Consider the following 20,628-nt stretch of genomic DNA (forward strand, 5'->3'; position numbering starts at 1 on the left):
AACACCCTCAGTCAGAACACAAGGAGATTCTAGCAAAGTTTTTTTTTAATCTCAATATTATTCCTTCCTCCATTTTGCACAGATTTGTACATTTTTGCTTTAAGTAATAAAATTAACAAATTTGGCAGTTACTGCAGAGGGCAACATCTCTCTGTGCCATGGCTATAAGATTTTATTCCTTCGACCTTCATTTAATAACTGTGTGATTCTGAGCAATTCATGGGACAACTGTGTCCAGTGGGCTTACCCAAACAACAAACAGATAATAAATGCCATTTATCTGCAGCCACATATGTTTTACTGATTGTCACTGAAAGCTAGTTTCCCACATCATACACTATTCCATTTTGATGTTAGTAGCACACACAGAGATCATATTTTCTTGTCTGCTTGTTATAACAGAAAAGAAAATGCTAAATGATATGTCTTTAGTATGGAGCCTTTAGTACTGCTCTCATCTCTAGGACATTGATATGCAGGTGTGTCACTTGATCGGTTCATGTGCCTTGGGCTGTCCTTCCCTGAAAATGCCCCCCACTATCAGGGAAGCATCCATGGTCACTGTGGCTGCTGGTGGGAGGTAAAACAAAGGAACGACCTATCGTGACACGAAGTGAGGTCAACCACCACTGAAGATCCTTTTTGCAAGAGTTTGTTATCATTATCAGGTGAGACATGGGGAGCTCTTGGTAAAACCATTGAGTGAACAACAGTCACTGCAGTATCTGCATGTGCATGTGACCCAGCGGTATGGCCAGAATTGCTGCTGCCATCATACCTAACAATTTTAGGTCTTCTGATGCTGGAGCCTTGTTTTTGGATATCAGATTGCGGACCTGCTTATGGAAAAGTAAGACTCTTTCTACTGGAAGTCTTAGTGTAGTGGTGGTGGTGTCCAGTTTGGTTCCGATAAAAATGGTATGTTGCAATGGCAACAAGGCAGATTTTTCTGAGTTTATTGTAATGCCCAGCTGGCTGCAGAGTGACAGAGTGGAGTCCCTGGCTTGAATGAGTTGATGCCTGGTGGTGGCGGTGAGGAGCCAATTGTTTAGGTACGGAAACACCTGGAATCCTAAACGTCTCAGGTGAGCCATGACCACTGCCATACATTTAGTGAACACTCTGGGGGCTGTAGTGAGATCAAAGGGCAGGGCCCAAAATTGGTAATGACTGGCTCCAAGCCAGAGGTGCAGATGATCCCTGGATGGTCTGGCCATTTTTATGTGGTAGTACGCATCCTGGAAATCTATCAAACACATCCAATTGTCTTTTGCTAAAAAGGGAAGTATTGACTGACATATGACCATCCGAAACTTCTCTTTCTTGACAGATTTGTTTAGCCTGCTGAGGTTCAATATAGGTCTCCAGTCCTCCGTCTTTTTTTGGAACTAGAAGGAATCGTAAGTTCCAGATCCTATCTGGTCGGCTGGGACTGGTTGGATAACTCTTTTTCTTAGCAATGTTTGGACCTCCACTGTTGCCTGCTCTCTGTAACTGGGTGGAATGTCCGTGAGTTTCCTTGTCGGTGGAGGGGGTGTGGCGAAAGGAATGAAGTAACCTCTGGAAATGATAGTTTGTACCCAGTTGTCATTTATTTTGAACCAGGTGTCTGGATACAAAGATAAGCAACCCTCAACTTTCTCCAGAGTAGGACAGTCAGGCCTCCTTTCAGAAGCGCTGGTAAGGCTTCCCAAAGAAGTGATCTCTGTCACCCTGGTTTTGCGCTCCCCCCCCCCCTGCCATGAGGGTAGCATCTTCCATTATTGCCCCCTCCTCTGCCCCTGGAGGGGGGTTCAGCATGTGTGTCCTGAAAGGCTCCTTGGGTTTTTCAGAACCACTCACCTTTGACCCTTGGGGTAGGGTCTGGTAGGTGTGGAAAAATGGACTCTGACAGCAGGCAGATTCTTTCCTTCCTGCTCACACCTGGTCAAAGTTTCCTTAACTTTGAGCCTGAAAAGGGACGAGCCATCAAAAGGGGTATTCACAAAGGATGACTTGAAGGGCTCCGTGAAGAAACACAAGCGCATCCAGGAGTGTCTTCTAAGAGCAATTTCTGTACCTGCTGCCTTGCTCGTTCCATCAGCTGCATCTGAAATGAGATGCATGGGCAAGTTAGCAATGGAGTTGAGGGTAGCAAGCTGGGAGGCAACTTTGTCTGAAGCTCCTGCAGCTACTGTACCCTGAAGAGTATTTCCCAGCTCTTTAAGGAGATCTCTTTGCAGTTTCATGAAATGGGTTAGGTAGTTAAGTGAACAGAGTGCAAAGGTCGCTGAACTATAAGTGCACTTCCCATATCTATCCATGATCCTGAAATCTCTGTTAAGAGGATGGATAGAAGCGGAAGTTTCGGAAATTTCCTTTTTGGTGGCTGCTGCCATCACCATGACATGAACTGGCACACCCTTGGTCAGAAAGGATTTGTCTTGGGGAGCAGAGATAAATTTATTAGGCCTCCTAGGGACAGGCTCCATGGTGTCCGGAGACTCCCACACCCTCCAACAGACCAGCTGCATAAGCTCATTGAAGGGCGGAGACACCCAAGAGGTGGAGGGCTGACACCCAAAAGCCTTCAAGAGAACCGACTCATCTTCAGTAGGGTTTGTGGACTGCCAGTCACCCCTCTGCCTAAGGATTTCTAGTATCTCAGCAAATGAGATATCCTCAGAGGGGGATGGTGGGGACTCTTCTGATTCATCCAAGTCAGTATCAGATGTCAGGGACTCCTGTGGGGAGACTAGATGTTTCCTCTTACAAACTCTCTTCCTGGGAACCTCATCAGTGGGAGCTTCTGGTGAGGTTTCAGAACAGCATGGCACACCCAATGAGGCTTCCTGAGGCTCTGGATTTCTAAACTAGGCCAGGATCTGTGAAGCAGAAGCAGACACAGGCACTTTAGGGCAGGAAGAAGCCAGACCTGAGGTTGAGGATGTCTCAGGAGACATAACTCTCCTCATGCGAAGAGAACGATTGATCCGAGGAAACCGTTGATACACCCAGCACTGGGACAGTGGGCTCTGAGCCAGAGGTAGGAGCCGAGCTCATCCGAGCTGAAGCCCCAAGAGGCAGAGTCGGAACAGACAAGTTGGTCCGACTATCCTCCCCATACCTGACCAGAGAGTGTAGTCTCCTAGAGTCCTCGATAGACACCGAGGACGTCAGAGTAAACGGAGCCGAAGACACTGGAGCAGGCGTTGGCTCTGAAGGCACCACGATCAAGTCTGACTCCTCCAGCTCCAAAGGACTGGTATGGCTCGGAGGAGGAAGAGTTGTATCTGGCATAAGGGTCTTTGGCTCTGAAGCCGCTTGGGTTGGAGCTGATAAAAATTTTGCAAAGGCTGGTGCCTGTAAAAGCTTCTGCACCACATGATCCACATCCAAATCAGAAAGGCTAATGGAAGACCAAGATGAATGGATCGATGGTGGTACTGACTGTAACAACGGAGATTGGAATTTCGGATACTGGTTCCAAAACTGGGGACCGGCTCAGAAAAGATAAGACAGTCGGCTCCGAGACCTGTGGAGCCGATGTCATAGACTTTTTAGATTTTTTTGATTTAATGGAAGTCTTGGAAGACTTTGAGGACTTACTGGATCCATCCTGGTCACTCAAAGCCTCCTGGAAAGAAGGTTTCAGTAAACCCCTCTCAATAAGTTTCCTCTTTTTCTCTTGGAGAATACAAGAAGAAAAGGAATGGCATATGGAGCAGGTTTCTTACAAGTGTAATGCTCCTAAACAATAAACGCAGTTGACATGACTGTCAATGACAGACATCTTCTGCCCACATTTAGAGCATTTTTTAAACCCAGGGTGTTTTTGTGCTTATCATCAGCCACTGATAAAAAATAGGCACACCCAACAACTATAAACTATAACAATAAGCCTTCCAAAAATACAGGATAAATATAAAAGACACAAGCCTTCTAAACTATGACTGACAGGTCACACACACATACACACACACACACACACACACACACACACACACACACTATTTATCTAAGCAGATAATATATCAAGTTGTGACAGAAAGTCACTATTTAAATGCAAACAACAAAGCTATTTACTACTGATAACAGACTAACCTTAACTCTAATAATCTTAAAGCTTGTGACAGAAGGTTACTATCTAAACAGTATTTAAACACTAAAGTTTAACTAGGCCTAAGAAAAACAAGGCCATATATTAATATATGAAAAAGCACACCAAAGGAAAGGAAAACTACACAGAAAGCTATAAGAGCTTAACTAACTAACTACAACTACTTTTTACAAAAAAAAATCAATAATATTGAAAATATTGAAAAGAAAGGTTTTTACTGGTTCGAGCTAGTGAGAACCTCTGATCTGTTGCAGCGGCAAACTAGATCTGAGGTAACTCTAAGTGCATCGTGGGATAGGGACTTGGCCTCGAGCTTTGTAGTAGGCCGACTCAGAGCTGAGGATCAGCTCCGAACCCATCTATAAGAATGAACGGTGAGATAGAACAACTTCACATCAGGGGTTTTCATATTTATGTGAGAGAATCCAGTGGCAGCCACCCACAACATCTAGCCACTTTACTGACTCAGATGTCTAACTTTGATCAAGACAGATCGCCTTTTGTGAAATTAAACCCTAGAAAAAGGACTCTACATCAACCTCCACTGCACACTGCATCTGCTTCACCCCCAGTGCCTCTCCCATGTTTCTCCCCATACTGGCCCCAAAGCATCCAAGAATAGTTATTTCTTGCTTTTTACACTTGGTATTACACTTCATCATTCCTCATTCTCTTTAACACATCCTAAATGGCCATGACTGCACTGCACTAACTGTGGAGAAAGTAACTGAATTAAGCCCTTAGGTCTCTGGCCCATTAGACCACCAGAAGTCATACAGTTCTATAAGCTCTGTGGTGCATTTTTGAACTTGTTTTCCTACCTTTTGATCCAATGATGGCCTGAACAAAGATCATGAGTAAGGAAAGAAATTTAGTCATTTTTTCTTTTACTTTCAAGGAAGGAATAAATTGTATTAAAAGCTTACAACAGCAGTTCCCAACAAAAATAAAATTTGAAAACAAATGCTTGCTAGACTACACTAGTCATATCTGGGAGTACTGCCTGCCCGTGCCCCCCCCCCCCAGTTTTGTATATCTCGCTGATGTTAGACTAATAAGAAAGTGAAAGAACAAATGGCCACAGTAATCTATTTCAACTGCCATCAGATGTAAGTATATGCAGTACGACTCTTTACTCCTACCCACAAATGGCAGCCACCTACATATACATCAGATGTGTTCTGATTTATAGGACACAGACATTCCATTGTCCCCAGAAAAGACATGATAATCTTCGATGTTCACTTTTGAGATTTGACTGTGAGGAAAGTTAAATAAATAATGACTACACTTTCAATATCACCCACACACGTTTATAGAGACTATCTGTGCACAACTCTAAACAGGATTGGTTTTAGACTAGGTGCCCCCCCCCCATGTAGCTTTTGTCAAAATCCCCTTACTCAGGTAAGGGTCTGTGAAGAAAACCAGAGACCCTAGATAAAGCCCACATAGACAAAGGGACGACATGCAGACTCCACACAGAAGGAATCTCAGAGAAGAATACAACCAAAGAACCAGCTGCTCAGAGATAGCAATGCTCACTGTGCCAGTACTCAAAAGCACAGATCTTCTCCAGACTGCTGCAAACAGCCACCTATTCTATACATGCTGATGTCTGACTATGATGGAAAGAGAAATATGTTATAGCCAAATTACTTTTAAATACACTGCAACCCCTCCACACACAACCATTTTCATACAAACACAGCCTCCATACTCAAAGTACAGCTTACTATCTGTGATTACCTTAGATGTCTGTTTTAAAAATGGCCACATTAAAGTATTCCTACTGGCTTCATATAGATGCACTAGTGCTGCAAAGCAGAATAATGAATGTTTAACATGAGCAAATAGCAAGGTCAGACATTTTTTTACTCAGATATATTTTTATTTTTTAAAAGTCAAAGATCATACAAACAATGTACAAATATAATAAACTATATATGATTTAATCATTTGTTCCTACCAACCTGTCTTAACCTTATATCTTGACATAAGTAGCTATGTTCAAAGCCTAGGTTTTGTTGTCAAGATGTAACAAATTTGTATGTTCTTATGTATAGTACATTTTGTTTAGTTTATACTTTATTGATTATTGTAGTGGGTGCATGAAAATTTACTGTTACTCATGGAGCTTTTCTCCCCAAGCCTCTGCTGAAAAAGCACCTGTGTCCAGTCGGACTTTCCCTGTAAACAAATGTTAAATAAATAAATAATACATTGTGTCCATAACAATCCATACATTTAAAGGGAAATCATTCAATATTTCTGCAATAAAGATTTCAATTTCTCCCAAGCAATTTGCTTATGTGTCAGATTTTTTTGTTCTCAGTTTTATAGTGGAAATTTCTCTAACACAAACAAGTTTTGCTAAATAAACAAATGCACTGCTAAATGTGAGTGTGTGTTCTGATTTCTATTTTTTTGTAACCACTTTTCTTGCTATCACTAGTACTGACCATAATATATGCATTTGATTTTTGGGTATAATTTCAGGAACAAACACATTAAACAATATGAGTGAGTCAGAAATTGTACAATTGTCATTCCAAGTAGCTTTACAGAAGTATCCAAAATCATTCCAAAAAGCAGCTACCATTCTATAATTTACAATCATATGCAACCAGTCAGCATCAGACTGATTGCATCTCCAACATTTCATGTCTTCTTTTTTGTATATTTTGCAATTTTATTGGGAGTTAAAAAGTCCCTACGCAGGAACTTCCAAGTAGAGATTTTCCAACAGGGACAAGCTGAGTTTTTTCCTGTTAATTTCAAATAAAGCCTTTTATTACTTAATGCAAATTCTTTGTTGCTTATTTTTGTTGAATATTTCCAGTAAGAGACATGTGTAAAGGTAAAATCTGTTCTGATAGATGTATATATAATGGATATAAATGAGGTACCTTCTAGGGAACCATTATTAATAGTAGAAACTATGTCTAGAATTATGGGTATGTTCTTGTCAGGTGTTTCTAATGAAATTGTAGTTCTGTGTTGAAAGAACTCTTTACAGATCTGGATATCAAGCTAGTTACAATTTTGTAGACTACATTTAGCTATTAAGTAGTGAGTTATGTGAATTTTATTTGTTGACAAGAACTGATGCCAATACATCAATTTACCCTTTTTGAAATCTAACATTTTCTTAGTATCAAAATAAATCATACATTCAATAGTAAAGGCAATTGAAAATATGGATATCATTAAATTCCTGATTAGGTGATTGGAATACATAAATCTTTTAAAATTCAATAATTTAGTTAATGAAGAAAAAGGTTGTTTTATTTTGCAAATACACTTTAATTAGCCATAGAAATAAATCTTATTTATACAAATAAAAGGTTCAAATAGTGTTTTATTGTTCTCTAGTAATATAACTCCATGTATTGACTTCCAATAAGATGTATATGAATTATTGATCCATAAAAGTACAGTGTTAATAATAACTGCATTTATATATAATTCTATGTTGAGAAATGCAATACCTACTTCTTCCTGGCTTGGAGTGTACCATTGTAGAGACAGTCTAGTTTTTTTAGGAAACCAGAGAAACTTGAGTAGGCTATTTCTTATACTTAACATTTTTAGTGAGGGGCAAGATCAGTCATTTTCATCTACAGACAGCCTCTGGACCCACCAATAAAAGACATTTTGCTGATTTTACACATTTCACATGTCTGACTGTAAAAAAAATAAACAGCCATAGATTTTCATCTACAAATAACCTCATACCCACAATTATATTAATTTGTTGACCATATATCTACTCTTTCTTTTACTAAGTTTGTACTGCATTTTAATCATGTAATAATGTTTTTGTATTATATATTATATCTTATAACATTATTTTGCATATATGGATACTACAGCAACCTTACATACAACAAAAACATCTTTTAGATTCTACTGTACATATAAATGTTACAATGGCAGTAAGTCAAGATGATTCAAGTTTTAAGCAAGGGTCATATTTGAAAAGGGTCACCAGACCAGTATACTTTCACAGTTAATGAATGAATGAATGTATAAATTAATATATGACTGTAATGCAATAAAATAACTGGCAAAGTAATTTATTTCAAACCCCTAAATATACATGTGCTGGTGCCCACCAATTACATTCACTTTGTCTGTTTACACCTCTGATTTTGACTAGATAAATGAATAAATAAATAATGATCACAGTAATGTATTGAATTTTGATATTACTGGAAGCGTGCATTTAACCCACTGAAACTCCCCTACACAGACACACAAACTCAAAGAGATATGCCCACCAAGTATGACTTGTATGACAGTACACCTCAGATGTCTGACTGCTACCAAACAAATGAATGGACAGTTAAATAATGGTCACATCAATGTTTCCAGTTCAGTGCTGTCAGACACTTCTGTCAACCTATCACAACTGTTCCTCACACACACACAGACCCATATACAGAAATGATGACCAGTTTTTATCTACTCGACTGAAGGTTTACAACTGAGAAATTAGATTTTGATCAAATGTATGAATAAGTAAATAAAGAATGACCACAACAGTGTACATCAGCTCTCTGCTATCAGGCGCATATAGTCATCCCACTCTAACTTCCTTGTGTATGTGCACATATGCAGATGTGCCCATCAACTACAGCCTTTTATTAAATACACAAAAGATTTCTTGCTTAATCAAATGCATAATTAAATACATAAACAATGACCATAGTCCAACAGTTCAGATTGTTGCTGTCAGATGCGCACAGTGCAACCCACTGCCCCCAACGCACATGTACATACACTCACAAAAAATATTAAATGTATAAAGTAAAAATAACACATATTGTGATACTATCCTACAAACTGGCTGGCAGCGGTATCATCCAGCAGAAGAAAGTGAGGGGATTACACAAAGTAGCTATTACTATGAAAATATTTCATTAAAAATACTTTTCTTCTCTGTGCTCACACTGGTACTCCTGTGTCCACTTCTTCTGGTTCCATTCAGGCTGTGTCAGGCACCAGTTACCCAAGACTAGGCTTAGCCAACAAGAAAGTGATCCTCACTACTTTGTACAGTAGCCCAGCCTGCCACACTCAAAACAGCAGGAAGACCTGTAATCTCCTTATTCTTCATTGAAGTAGGTCTAATACAGTGTCATGCTAGAAATCAGTTCAGCCAAGTGAACCAATTTCATTTTTTACAGAAATCAAAACTCTCAAGTATGCACAAAAGCATTTAAAGATATCAAGAGTCTTTGAAATGAGAAAATCTACTATTTTTATATAAAATGAAACTATCAGAAAATAACACTTTATCTGAAATAAAATATTATGTTCTTACAGTTTTGTTTTGACTGGAGGAGTTGCAGCCCAGCAGTCATGAGATACCCATGACAAACTCCTACCCTACCATATTAATCTGTTAAGTTCAAATCAGAAGATAAATTAACTAAGAAAAAAATACTTTATCACAAACTTACAGAACAGCTACATAAACCAGAAACAGCTGGAAGATATTGATGCACCTCCTTGCCCCCATAAATAAATAATTTTTAAAAATCGGTAAAGAGTCTGATAATCACTAAATTAAACCCACCAAATACTAGACAGTTATAGCCACCATTCATCTGACTGTATGCTGTAGTTTACACCATAGTGTTCTTCTAGTCTATAACAACAGAAAACATAAACTAGTTTACAAATAAAAGCCTAACTACAGTAGTGACATAAGGCGTAGTGAAAAGGGGAAACAATTTCACCTGTAATGAGATAGGGTTAAAGGTGAAGAACCAGTCAATGAAAGAGTGGCCTACATTTTCTTTAATTTCACATGCATAATAAGCATGAACTAAGACTGGGATGTGGCATGACCTCACAATTTAGTCATTACTACCACAGTTTAAGAAAACATGTCTGATGTAACAGAAAGATCAGTGAAACAAATGCTAAGACAGAATAATTGAGACAGCATTTTAAAAGAGTGTTTAAAGTTGTTTGATCTTGATTCACTGAAAGAAAAATTTTAGCAGCCTGCAAAAAAACATGCAAACAGCAGAAGGACAGTTGTACATTATAACTAATACAGTATGGTAAACACTTTAATACTACTTAACAACAAATGCTAAAACTGCTTACAGTCTAGGAAGCACCACTTTGGAGACAGCTTCTGCGAGGACAGCATCTTCGGTTTTGTACCATCTCCTTCCTGGAGAACAGAAGGTAGAAATATTAGCTTCCAAATGTAATAATTAATGCTAAATTCGGGAAGAGTTAAGAGCATCTACTACTTTATTTAAAACATAGCTTGAAGTATTACAGTGGAGCTAGACAAGACATGGTGGTGGAAGGGTACATGGCTGTTTCTGATAACAGTATTATAAACATGTATACATCATACCCAGCTGTATTATTCAGGGTATTCCATAACATTCACTGTAAATGCAGCTTGGCAAGGAACTAAAGTACTGCACTTGTAAACAGTAACATTACTTTACATTTATCATACTTTTTGTTTCTGCAAAAGGAGTTGTTTGAATTGACCATCACTTTTCCCCAACCAATGTCACATGCACTGTGTGTGACAATCAGGCACAGCACACATTTAGCATTCAAGATATGTAATATTAGAAAGATGTTGAGGAATCTAAAACTGTGCAACTGCCCTGTGTGTTATATGTTAGTGAATGAAGCATGTTTTTATGTCACTGTTCTCATTCACAAGTTATTAATGTGCCTTTGTCTTGCTATTTCAAAATCCCTAAGGTCTTGCTACCATGGGTATGTATGATGTTAGAAGCCTAAGCCTTTCTTAATCAAGCATGTAGCCCTGAGATTAATTCTTAGTAGGCATACAAGGGATGAATAGCTACATCTATGGCAAAAACATCATTTCATTCACTGTACCAGGGCACAGTTACTTCTGCTGTTGCCAAAGATCCATGGCAAGCATAAAACAAAGACACAAAAATACAATCAATAACAGCAGATATGGTGCACATATGCTATCCAGCCAGCCCTGTCATCTACTTCGTACTATTTCCACAGATTCTTCCAGACCTGGAACCCATTTTTCTCCTTGTTGCAAAAGTTCCTCATTAATATTCCAAGCCCTTTGAACAATAATCCCTAGTAATAATAACCGACTACTGATCTCTTCCTGTTGAACTATAAGGAATTTGCCAGGTTAGACATTTGTTATAACTGACCCATATCATCTACCAGTCCTTCTGAGGAAAATCTTTCAGTCTAATTACATAAAGCCTCAAGCCATATCACTTCATAGCTAACATGAAATTACTGCAGACTTAAGGTTAAACAAGACACATAATTTTTTTAAGAAAATGCCAAATCTCCATTCTTAAGAAAATGAAAAACAGACGGAGGATCAACTATTTAAGAGGCGGGGAACATCAACACTGTAAAAGTGAATATGAAAATGAGAGCAGTTTAAATTTAATAGGTTCATAGGTTCATAGGTTCATACTAGGCTATCTGCCCGAGGGCATTTACAAGCCTAGCCCATAGTTTTGTGGCTTACGCCACCCCTTTAGTATGGGGAACTACACCCATTATTTTGCTGTGCCTCTGTTGAGCAGTGACACTGAGGTAATCCCTGGGGTATATCTGCGATCTCCCATCCATTGGTCAAGATTTCTCTTGAACAAGGCCAATGCTCTGATTTTAGTCAAGAGCTTTCCAAAGAACACAGTGCATAACCATTTCACTCAAAACAATGAACATCTTTCTATGCAACATTCAGTGTTATAGAAGGTCTGTTGTAGTTGGTATCTATGCACAAACCGCACAGCATAGAAATACCTCTTCTGCACATTTTGTACTCCTCCCTCTCTAAAAGCTCTTTCATTTCACTGTGGAAATCTGCCACAATCATTACCTATCCCAAAGTACACCAAATCCTCCTCTGTGTCTTTCTTTGGCTCACTATCTTTTTCTCTTCCCAATATCAAGATTATTTGAGTCTGCTGGTGCAACACAAAATAAAGATCACATAAAAGCTTATGGGTTCCTCTCTGACCAATAGTATTGTCTATCATCCAGAAGGACTGTATTTGCAATACTTGTCATGACCAGCTCAGTACAGTAATATATAGACTGTGAAAAGATTATTGGAGCATTGCCTATTTTTATGACCAATGACACTAATTCTGTTTTTTTTCACCCACTTCTCAAACAACTGCCAATCTATATAAGCAATGTTCAGTTCCCTCTGTACAGTTTGCCACTTAACTTGAGAAATGATCAGAAATACTGTGGGTAGAAATAGCCAGGGAATTGTTATGGCTAGGCCTGTATAGGCCCTAGGGCCGATAGCCTAGTGCCAACCTATGAACCTATAAATTCCACATTATCCAAATGTTCATTGCTGTCTTATGGATGCCCAAAGATTTTGTGATGGTTGCCTTAATTTTCACCATTTCTATTAATACGTATACCCTCCAACATCTAGAACAGAAGAGTAGAAAAACCTTATGCATACTCAGCACCTTAAACTGCAAAGACTGCAATAGTCAAGGGTTTAAAAAAGATAAGAGCTAAAATTAATGCAATCAAAATTAAGGCCATGCTACATGCCACCTATGCTAAATACAAACTGCCTTCTTACCCAGCATTTCAAACTCCTCTGTTCTGAATCACTGAAAACTGTGGCCACCTTCAGTAACCTTAGACTCTGTTGTGACTCCACCACTTATTCCCACCAACTTAAAGCACAACATACATATCTTCTCCTCCCAAAAACCTTATATGACCTTTGCAAACAGGCAGTTATCTCAAGCACAGACAATGCCTTACACGCTCATCATTTCTTCAGTCAGCAGCATCTACAGATCTCAGACCCTCCTTAATAAGGTAGAACAGAAGAGTAGTTTGTGTGGATTCCAAATCAGAAGCATTGGTGTCTTTCTTTTCTCAAGTTTGGCACAATGCACATTCATGAATGATCAAGTTTACAAACAAGGCTTGTAGATGTCATAGTACTTTTTTCTTAGCTCCACCACAGCATATACCCTCACTCAACTAGACTTCTAAGAGGATCATCATCTTTATTCCTAAATTTATCATAGCTAACACAAAAACTTTCTACTTCCTACAAAACTTTTTACACAGCATGACTCGCACAATGGGACAGAATCATACATACAATATGATCCTTAACTTATTTCTCAGACTTCGACAATTCTCTTGAGGTGGATTTTAAAGCTAGAGCCTGCTGCAAATGTTTTAGTTATTCTAGCTGGTCATCCAATTCCCTAGCTTCTTCTGGGTGCATACAACTTTCTCATACCAAAAAAGCTAGTAAGCATACCTAATACCTGATACATTACTGCTTACAGTATACATTTCTTACCCTAATTAAGATCAGTCTCTCAAATTCTCTTACTATTTAACACTGACTGCTTAGAAAACTATGTATTCTGTTTGAGTTTTCTAAATATCACTTCCCTACATTTTTGCATTTTATCCTGGACCAATTTTGAAATGGTCAGATATGGCTCAGCCAACATACCGGACTCCCAGACATAACAGATTAATTGAATAGTACCTACTTCATAAATATAATACTTTTCCAGTACTTTGCAAATGCATTTGCTGTACTTTAAGGTTTTGAATACAACTCCTCCATTTCCTGTACAAAGTGAATACTCTGTTTCTTCTCTATCCCTGTCTGAAAAGGTGTGCTATCATTGCTGACTCTTATGAACTTATATCAAACTCTTAATGATATAATGAATATATGGCCTTCAGAATTTGAAAAACTATTAAAACATTTTCATAAAAACCACAAGCAGTGAGACAACAGTCTTGTTCTTCTGCTTATGATACACCATCTTGTGTGCCTCAGGTGCTCTGCAGGCTATGTGTACAATAGCAGCATGCTTATACTTTTGACAGACTCATCAGGTTATTCACTAAGCATATTCAAGCTAATTCTTTTTACAGCTCTAAGTATTAATGGCCATATCTGTTAATTCAGTGACTTGGGTTTAGAAAAAGACAAAGATTAGTATGTATGCGGGTTTGTCTTTGTATGACATGAGTGAAGTGAGATGGAGATTAGGGCTGCCTTTCTTCCTACAGAAATGGTACATCTTAAAGTACTGATGAGACAGCACTTTAAGACAGGCTGGAAGCTCCATCACTTCAGTACCATCCAACAGTGACAGAATGAGGCAAACATATCACAAGGTGGATGGCAACTTACATACATGCAGAAAAACATCTTCAGTATTAAAAGTGCTGAACTCATGTGCAGGAAAAGGCTTTGCCAATGAATGATCTACCAGGCCACCATCTACCCAATATGAAAGAAAGTAAATATGTTTGAATAGAAGCCTACAGGGGGAATAATCCCCTATTACATACTCTTGGGGAGACAACCAAGCTCAAGAGGAAACTATAAATTTATAGCTCAGCAGGAATTTTGGGTCCACTTTTCAAGCAGAAGGAACTGGAAATGATGGCAAGAAAGACCCAAAATTCAGGTGAGCAGGAAATTCCTGAAAAATTCTGAGTTATTTCTTCCACACTACACTTCCAGAACTCACTTCCTTTTCTTTCCCCCTCTCTAGTCTTAGAAAATCAGTCTGAGTTACCAACTCACACTTGCCCACAAACTAATAAACCAACCACTAAAAGTCCCATCCCTCCAGAATCTACTCCAACCCTACATAACCACGGGACCACTAAGATCCAGCCACAAAAACCTCCTACAGATCACAAGAGCCATTAACTCTGCTGGAGAAGCATTATTCTCCTGCACTATAGCCAAACTCTGGAACTCCCTCCCACCCTCAATTACCTTTGTAACTTCTTGCACCCACTTTAAATCCTTACTAAAATCACACTTCAAAACTTGCCAGATATGCCCTTGCAACCCCCCCCCTCTAATACCATCCACTCCTCCCACCCACTACCTCTCTTAGCAAGCTTGGCTACTCATGTTCCGAGGCTACCTACCACATAATACTAACTTCTTGTAGCAACAACTGCTAATGGCTGTTATGTACCTCAAAAACAGATTGTATCAATTGTTCACTGATGAATCTCAACTACATTTGTAACCATGTTTAGTATATGTCACCATATTTTAAAATTGTACTATGTTCAACAGCTGTTTTACATCTGTTTTCTTCTTGTCTTGCGTCCTTAACTGGATTAATGTCTATATTTAAATGCTACGTTTTTTAACTGTATACTCCAAATTGGCCCTAGGTGTGAGTGTGTGCGTGCATGTGCCTTCTGTGGAAGGTTGGGCACCGGGCTGGCACCTCGGCACCGTAAAACTCCACTGCCAATCATGAGCGGACAGGTGATCCGGTGGCAACCCCTAACTGGGAAAAAGCCGAAAGAAGAAGAAGAAGAATGCAAATAATACTTAATGTGGAGCTTTTCTCCCTGGGCCTCTGCTGAAAACGGACCTGTGTCCAGTCGGACTCTCCCAGTCAACAAATGTAAATAAATAAATAAATAACAATTTCACTTCCTGAGCATTAAAACTCCCTCTCCTTACAAATACTGGATTTGTCTTCTATATCTTACAACTTCAGCCGTGGTGAAAAAAGATCTGACTATGACAAAGCAATAAAATAAATCCGGTGTAAAAAGGAACAAGAAACTCTAAAATTAGATGATAATTTTCTAACTTACTAAAAGGCTTGGTACCAGACATCACAAGTGACCCTCATTTGCATTCCAATTTTTGAAATATCCATCTTAGAAAACAGAGATTCTACAACAAAAAATTATGATTACAGTCAATAAATCTGCAAATGTTGCACTTACAAACACTGTATTCTGAAAACATGCAAGAAAAAATTTAATTCAATTGAATTTCCAGGGGAATATTATCAATACTTAGAACTATCTCCAATTATATTTTAGATATATTCCTGATTCTTAAAGTAATTGGTTGACAGATGGCCATTCAATGAGAATTATCTCCGATTATATTTTAGATATATTCCTGATTCTTAAGGAAATTGGTTGACAGATGGCCATTGAATGAGAATTTTTTTTTTAAATAACAGGTCATAAGAGTGAGCAAAATTTCTGCTTTTTCAACATAATTAAAGGATTTTGGCTCACCTATTTGTGAAAGAAAATAAAAAGTCCATCTGATTTTCAAGAAAGAAGTAAAACAGTGTCTGTAGGTGGTGTATGAGGGAAATGATATGCCGCTGTAAACCACACATGAAAAAAAAGGGCACAAAAACAGCATTTAATCATGCTCAGGACAACTGCAGTTTTTACAAACATGACTTGACAACAACAGCAGATCGCGAGAGACACAAGACCCAGACAACACCTACTACAAGTCCCATGCAAAGAGTATAAAGAAATGGATGAATAGGGAAATAAGATTTTTTTACACACCTGTACGACCAAATTCTGCAAACTGGGATGAAATGGGGGGAAATCCTGCAAAAAAGCCATTTTGTTATACCATTTTCAAAGACACACAGAGCTATACTTGTCATTAATTATAGTTATGTACTTAACCATAACTTGTCATCTGTGTTATCTGTAGTCACCATTCATCACGGTAGGGTCCTGGATCCGAGCCAGCATACTCAGACAAGCAGCTTAGCGCAAGCTCCTCCCCTCCCATGATGCTCTGCTGCCTAACCCCTCAGATCGAGTCTGCATAAGGAAAGAAGACAAACCAAATCAACTACCACCAACACAGGAACACCAACATTCAGCTAATCTCTCAGGAAGGGGGCTGGAGGGTGGGACCATGATGAATGGTGACTACAGATAACACAGATGCCAAGTTATGGTAAGTACATAACTATAAATCTGATGTTATCTTAGTCACCATTCCTCATGTTAGGGTCAGAGTCTACAGCTACCTTGAATCCTCAGAGGCCTCAAGGAAGGATATCCTGAAGAACCGTGCAGCCAAAGGAAGCCCTTCCTCTAGAAACCAAATCCAACTTATAGTGGGAGATGAATGTGTGAGGAGAAGCCCACGTTGCTGCTGCACAAATGTCACATAAGGATTGACTGTCTGCAACACCGCCCTTGTGGAACAAGCCTTTACTGGTGCAGATAAAGGAACACCTTCTGAAGAGTAAATGAAGGAAATACATTGCAAAACCCAGTGGGAGACCATAACTTTCGAAATTCTTCTGCCCTCTCTATTCACAGAAAAGGCTACAAACAACTGGTCTGAACATCTAAATTCCTTAGTCCTATAACGATAAAAATGAAGTTGATGATGAACATCCAAGGTGTGCAGAATGTATTCCCCTTTATTGGCATACTTAGGGAAAAATACCGGGAGATGAAGACATTAAGATTAGCTGTTGAAGCTACCTTGGGCATAAAAGATAGATCTGGTTTCAGAAACACTCTGTCCTTAAGGAAAATTAAGTATGGTGGCTTAATTGTAAGAGCTTGCAGCTCAGAGACTCTCTTCACTGAAGTTATTGCCACCAAAAAGGCAGTCTTCCATCACAAGATGAAGCTGATTCGAAGGGCGGTTTTGTTAATGTCTGCAGCACCAAAGTCAGATTCCACGGAGGAGATGGATGCTTAACAGGGGGTTGCAATAGAAAAACACCTTTCAAAAAGGCTTTGCAGAGTCGAGAAGAAAAGGTAGAATCATCGCTAAGATGAAAATTTGAAATGGCTGCCAACTGAACCTTGATCGTGGAGAAACTGACCCCTTCCTTAAATAGAGAAGTCAGAAAGAGAAGGATTTCAGGAATGAAAGCTGAAAAGTGATCCAGATTTTTGTCCTTTGCCCAGATAGAAAATCTCTTCCATTTACTGATACATACCTTCCTGGTGGAAGACCTCTGGAAAGCAAGGATAATATCCTTCATGGGCGAGACTAGCCTGGACTTAGCCAAAATCACTGGAAGTGGACATACCACACAGTCAGACGCAGGTTCTGTAGATTCAGGAGCAGAAGCAGAGCTGGATAAGATACAAGATCTGGAGTTGGATCGAGCACCCAGGGTGGATGCCTCAAGTGAGACCATAGAAGGGGGGACCACACCTGCTAAGGCCAGAAGACAGCAATGAGGATCAATTGTGTCTTGAGGCATCTAGCATTCTGAAGTACTTTAGGAATTAACGGCAATGGGGAAAAGCATACAAGAGACCCGGGGGCCAATCATAAGCAAGCGCATCCCTGGGGGGATTACCCCTCTGGGGGGATCAATGCAAAGAATTTGCTGCATTTGAGGTTGAGAGGAGATGTAAACAGAAGGCAGCTCAGATAACTCCACTGACGGAAAATCTGTTGAGCCACCACGTGATTCAGAGACCACTCGTGAGGGGTCAGAATAGCCCTGCTCAATTTGTCCACCAAAACTTTGGCTGCTTCGAGAATGTGTGTTGCAATGAGAAAGTGCCTCGTGGACATTGCCCATTCCCAAACCCTCATGGCCTCACGACAAAGCAGATAAGAAAGTGTGCCTTTGCTTGTTTATATACCACACAACCACTATGTTGTCCAATAGAACTGCAATTGTTCCCTCAGGGAGGCAATCCTGAAAAGCTTGCAACAATAGAAGGACTGCTCTCATCTCTAGAACGCTGATGTGTAGCTTGGTCTCCGAGGGGGACCACATCTCTTGGACCGTCTTTTCCCGGAAATGCCCCCCCCCCCAGGAGGGAAGCATCCATGGTGACCATGGCCGTGGGAATCGGTGGAGAGAAGGACCTGCCCGCCAAGAAGTCCTCTGAGCGAATCCACAACAAAAGATGATTTCGATACACTGAGGTGATGCGAATGGTGAATGACAGGGGATGCAGAAATGCTGACCTTTGAACTGCAGAGTTCCACTGTAGAACTATCGTGCGGTACCATGCCATCAGTACCAAGTAAACTGCCGCCCCATGGACCCTAGAGCCCTGAGAATGTGAGAAGCTGGACGACATTTTTGCTCCAGTAGAACTTGAACATGGGTGCGAATTACAGACACCCAGCGAAGAGGAAGGGCTGCAATCTGCGTGGTGGTATCCAACAGAGTGCCTGTGAACTCCAGATGTTGAGGAGGAATCAAGCAGGACTTGGCCATGTTTACCGTAATTCCCAACTGATGGAACAGGGAAAGTGAGGTACATATGTTGTCCAATAGTTGATGCTTTGTAGGGGCCATTAGGAACCAATCGTACAAATAGGGAAACACCTGGAGTCCCTGCAGCTGGAGATGAGCTGCCACCACTGCCATACATTTGGTGAGACCAAAGGGCAGGGCCCTGAACTGAAACTGATTGGCTCCCAAGCGAAAGTGGAGAAATCTCCTGGACCGTTGATTGATCTTTATATGGTAGTACGTGTCCTGGAGATTCACTGAGCACATCCAGTCATTGCTGTGCAAGTGGGGTACAATCTACTGCACAGTGACCACCCGAAACTTCAACTTATGTATAAACAGGTTCAGACGACTGAGGTCCAGAATAGGACCTAGGTCCCCTGTTCTCTTTGGAACTAAAAAGTAGCAGTAATAATTTCAGATCCTCTCTGCCATGTGGGGACCTCTTGGATGGCTCTTTTTCGAAGAAGGTTCGCAACCTCCTGTTGGGCCAAATCTTTCTGACTGGGTGACACGTCTGGAAGAGTTATCGTTTTCAGGGGGACTTCCAAAAAGGGAATACAATAGCCCCTGGATATAATGGTAAGCACCCATTGATCACTTGTAATATTTGCCCAGGCTAGAGGGTGCACAGATAACCGACCCCTGACTGCCTCCAGGGCAGTCGCGCAACGTCTCAGGGACACTGAAAAGGTTTCTCAGAAAAGGGCTCCCTGGAACCTTGATTCTGCGGGTCTCCTCTGCCCCTAGGGTGACATCTGCCATTGAAACCTCTTCCCCGTCCTCTGGAAAAGGAAACACACTGAACATCCTGGAAGGAAGATTGCGCCTTCCAAAACCACATTTTCTTATTCCCTTTCTGGGTCTTAGAAAAGGACCTTTGAGGGGTAGAAAATCTGATCCTGATGGCTGACAACGTCCTCCCTTCCTGTTCACTGCAGGTCAATGTCTCTTTAACGCTAGGACCAAAGAGAGTGGAACCATCAAAGGAGGCATTGATAAACGACGTCCTGAAGGCCTCTGCAAACCCACTTAGGTGCAGCCAGGCATGATGCCTAATGGCGATGCCTAAACCCGCCACCCATGAGGACCCTTCCGCTGCATTGGAAATTAGCCTTATGGACGAATTAGCAACCAAATGAAGGGTGGCCAGCTTGAGACAAACCACCTTAAATTCATCCTCAGACATGGACCTCGTGAGGGAAGCTGACAGTTCCTTAATCAAATCCCTCGGGAGACAGGTGAAATGAGCAAGATAATTTAAGGCTTGCAGGCTAAAGGAAGCCAAAATGAACACCCACATTTTCCAAATCTGTCCAGATCTCTCGATTCATGATTGGGAGAGTGGATAGAAGAACTCTGCGCTGGCAACTCCTTTTAGTGGCAGCGGCCATTACAATAGCATCAACCAGGACTACCTTGGACTAGAAGGTTTTATCCAGTTGGGGGAAGAGAAATTTGTCTGCTTTC

At 40.3% G+C, this 20,628-nt stretch overlaps 1 protein-coding gene across 1 annotated transcript in view; it reads right to left on the minus strand.

Moving 5' to 3' along the window:
- The window catches only part of LOC122811072 (diacylglycerol kinase zeta-like), a 3,109,428-nt gene that overhangs the window by 864,437 nt on the left and 2,224,363 nt on the right, over positions 1–20,628 (minus strand). The window contains exon 24 of the mRNA XM_044082630.1: positions 10,223–10,292. Within this exon, the coding sequence (XP_043938565.1) occupies positions 10,223–10,292 (70 nt within the window). The remainder of the gene's footprint in view (positions 1–10,222; positions 10,293–20,628) is intronic.

Source organism: Protopterus annectens, chromosome 9.part0 (assembly GCF_019279795.1).
Source record: "Protopterus annectens isolate FY-2018-M chromosome 9.part0, PAN1.0, whole genome shotgun sequence".
Classification (NCBI taxonomy): domain Eukaryota; kingdom Metazoa; phylum Chordata; order Ceratodontiformes; family Protopteridae; genus Protopterus; species Protopterus annectens.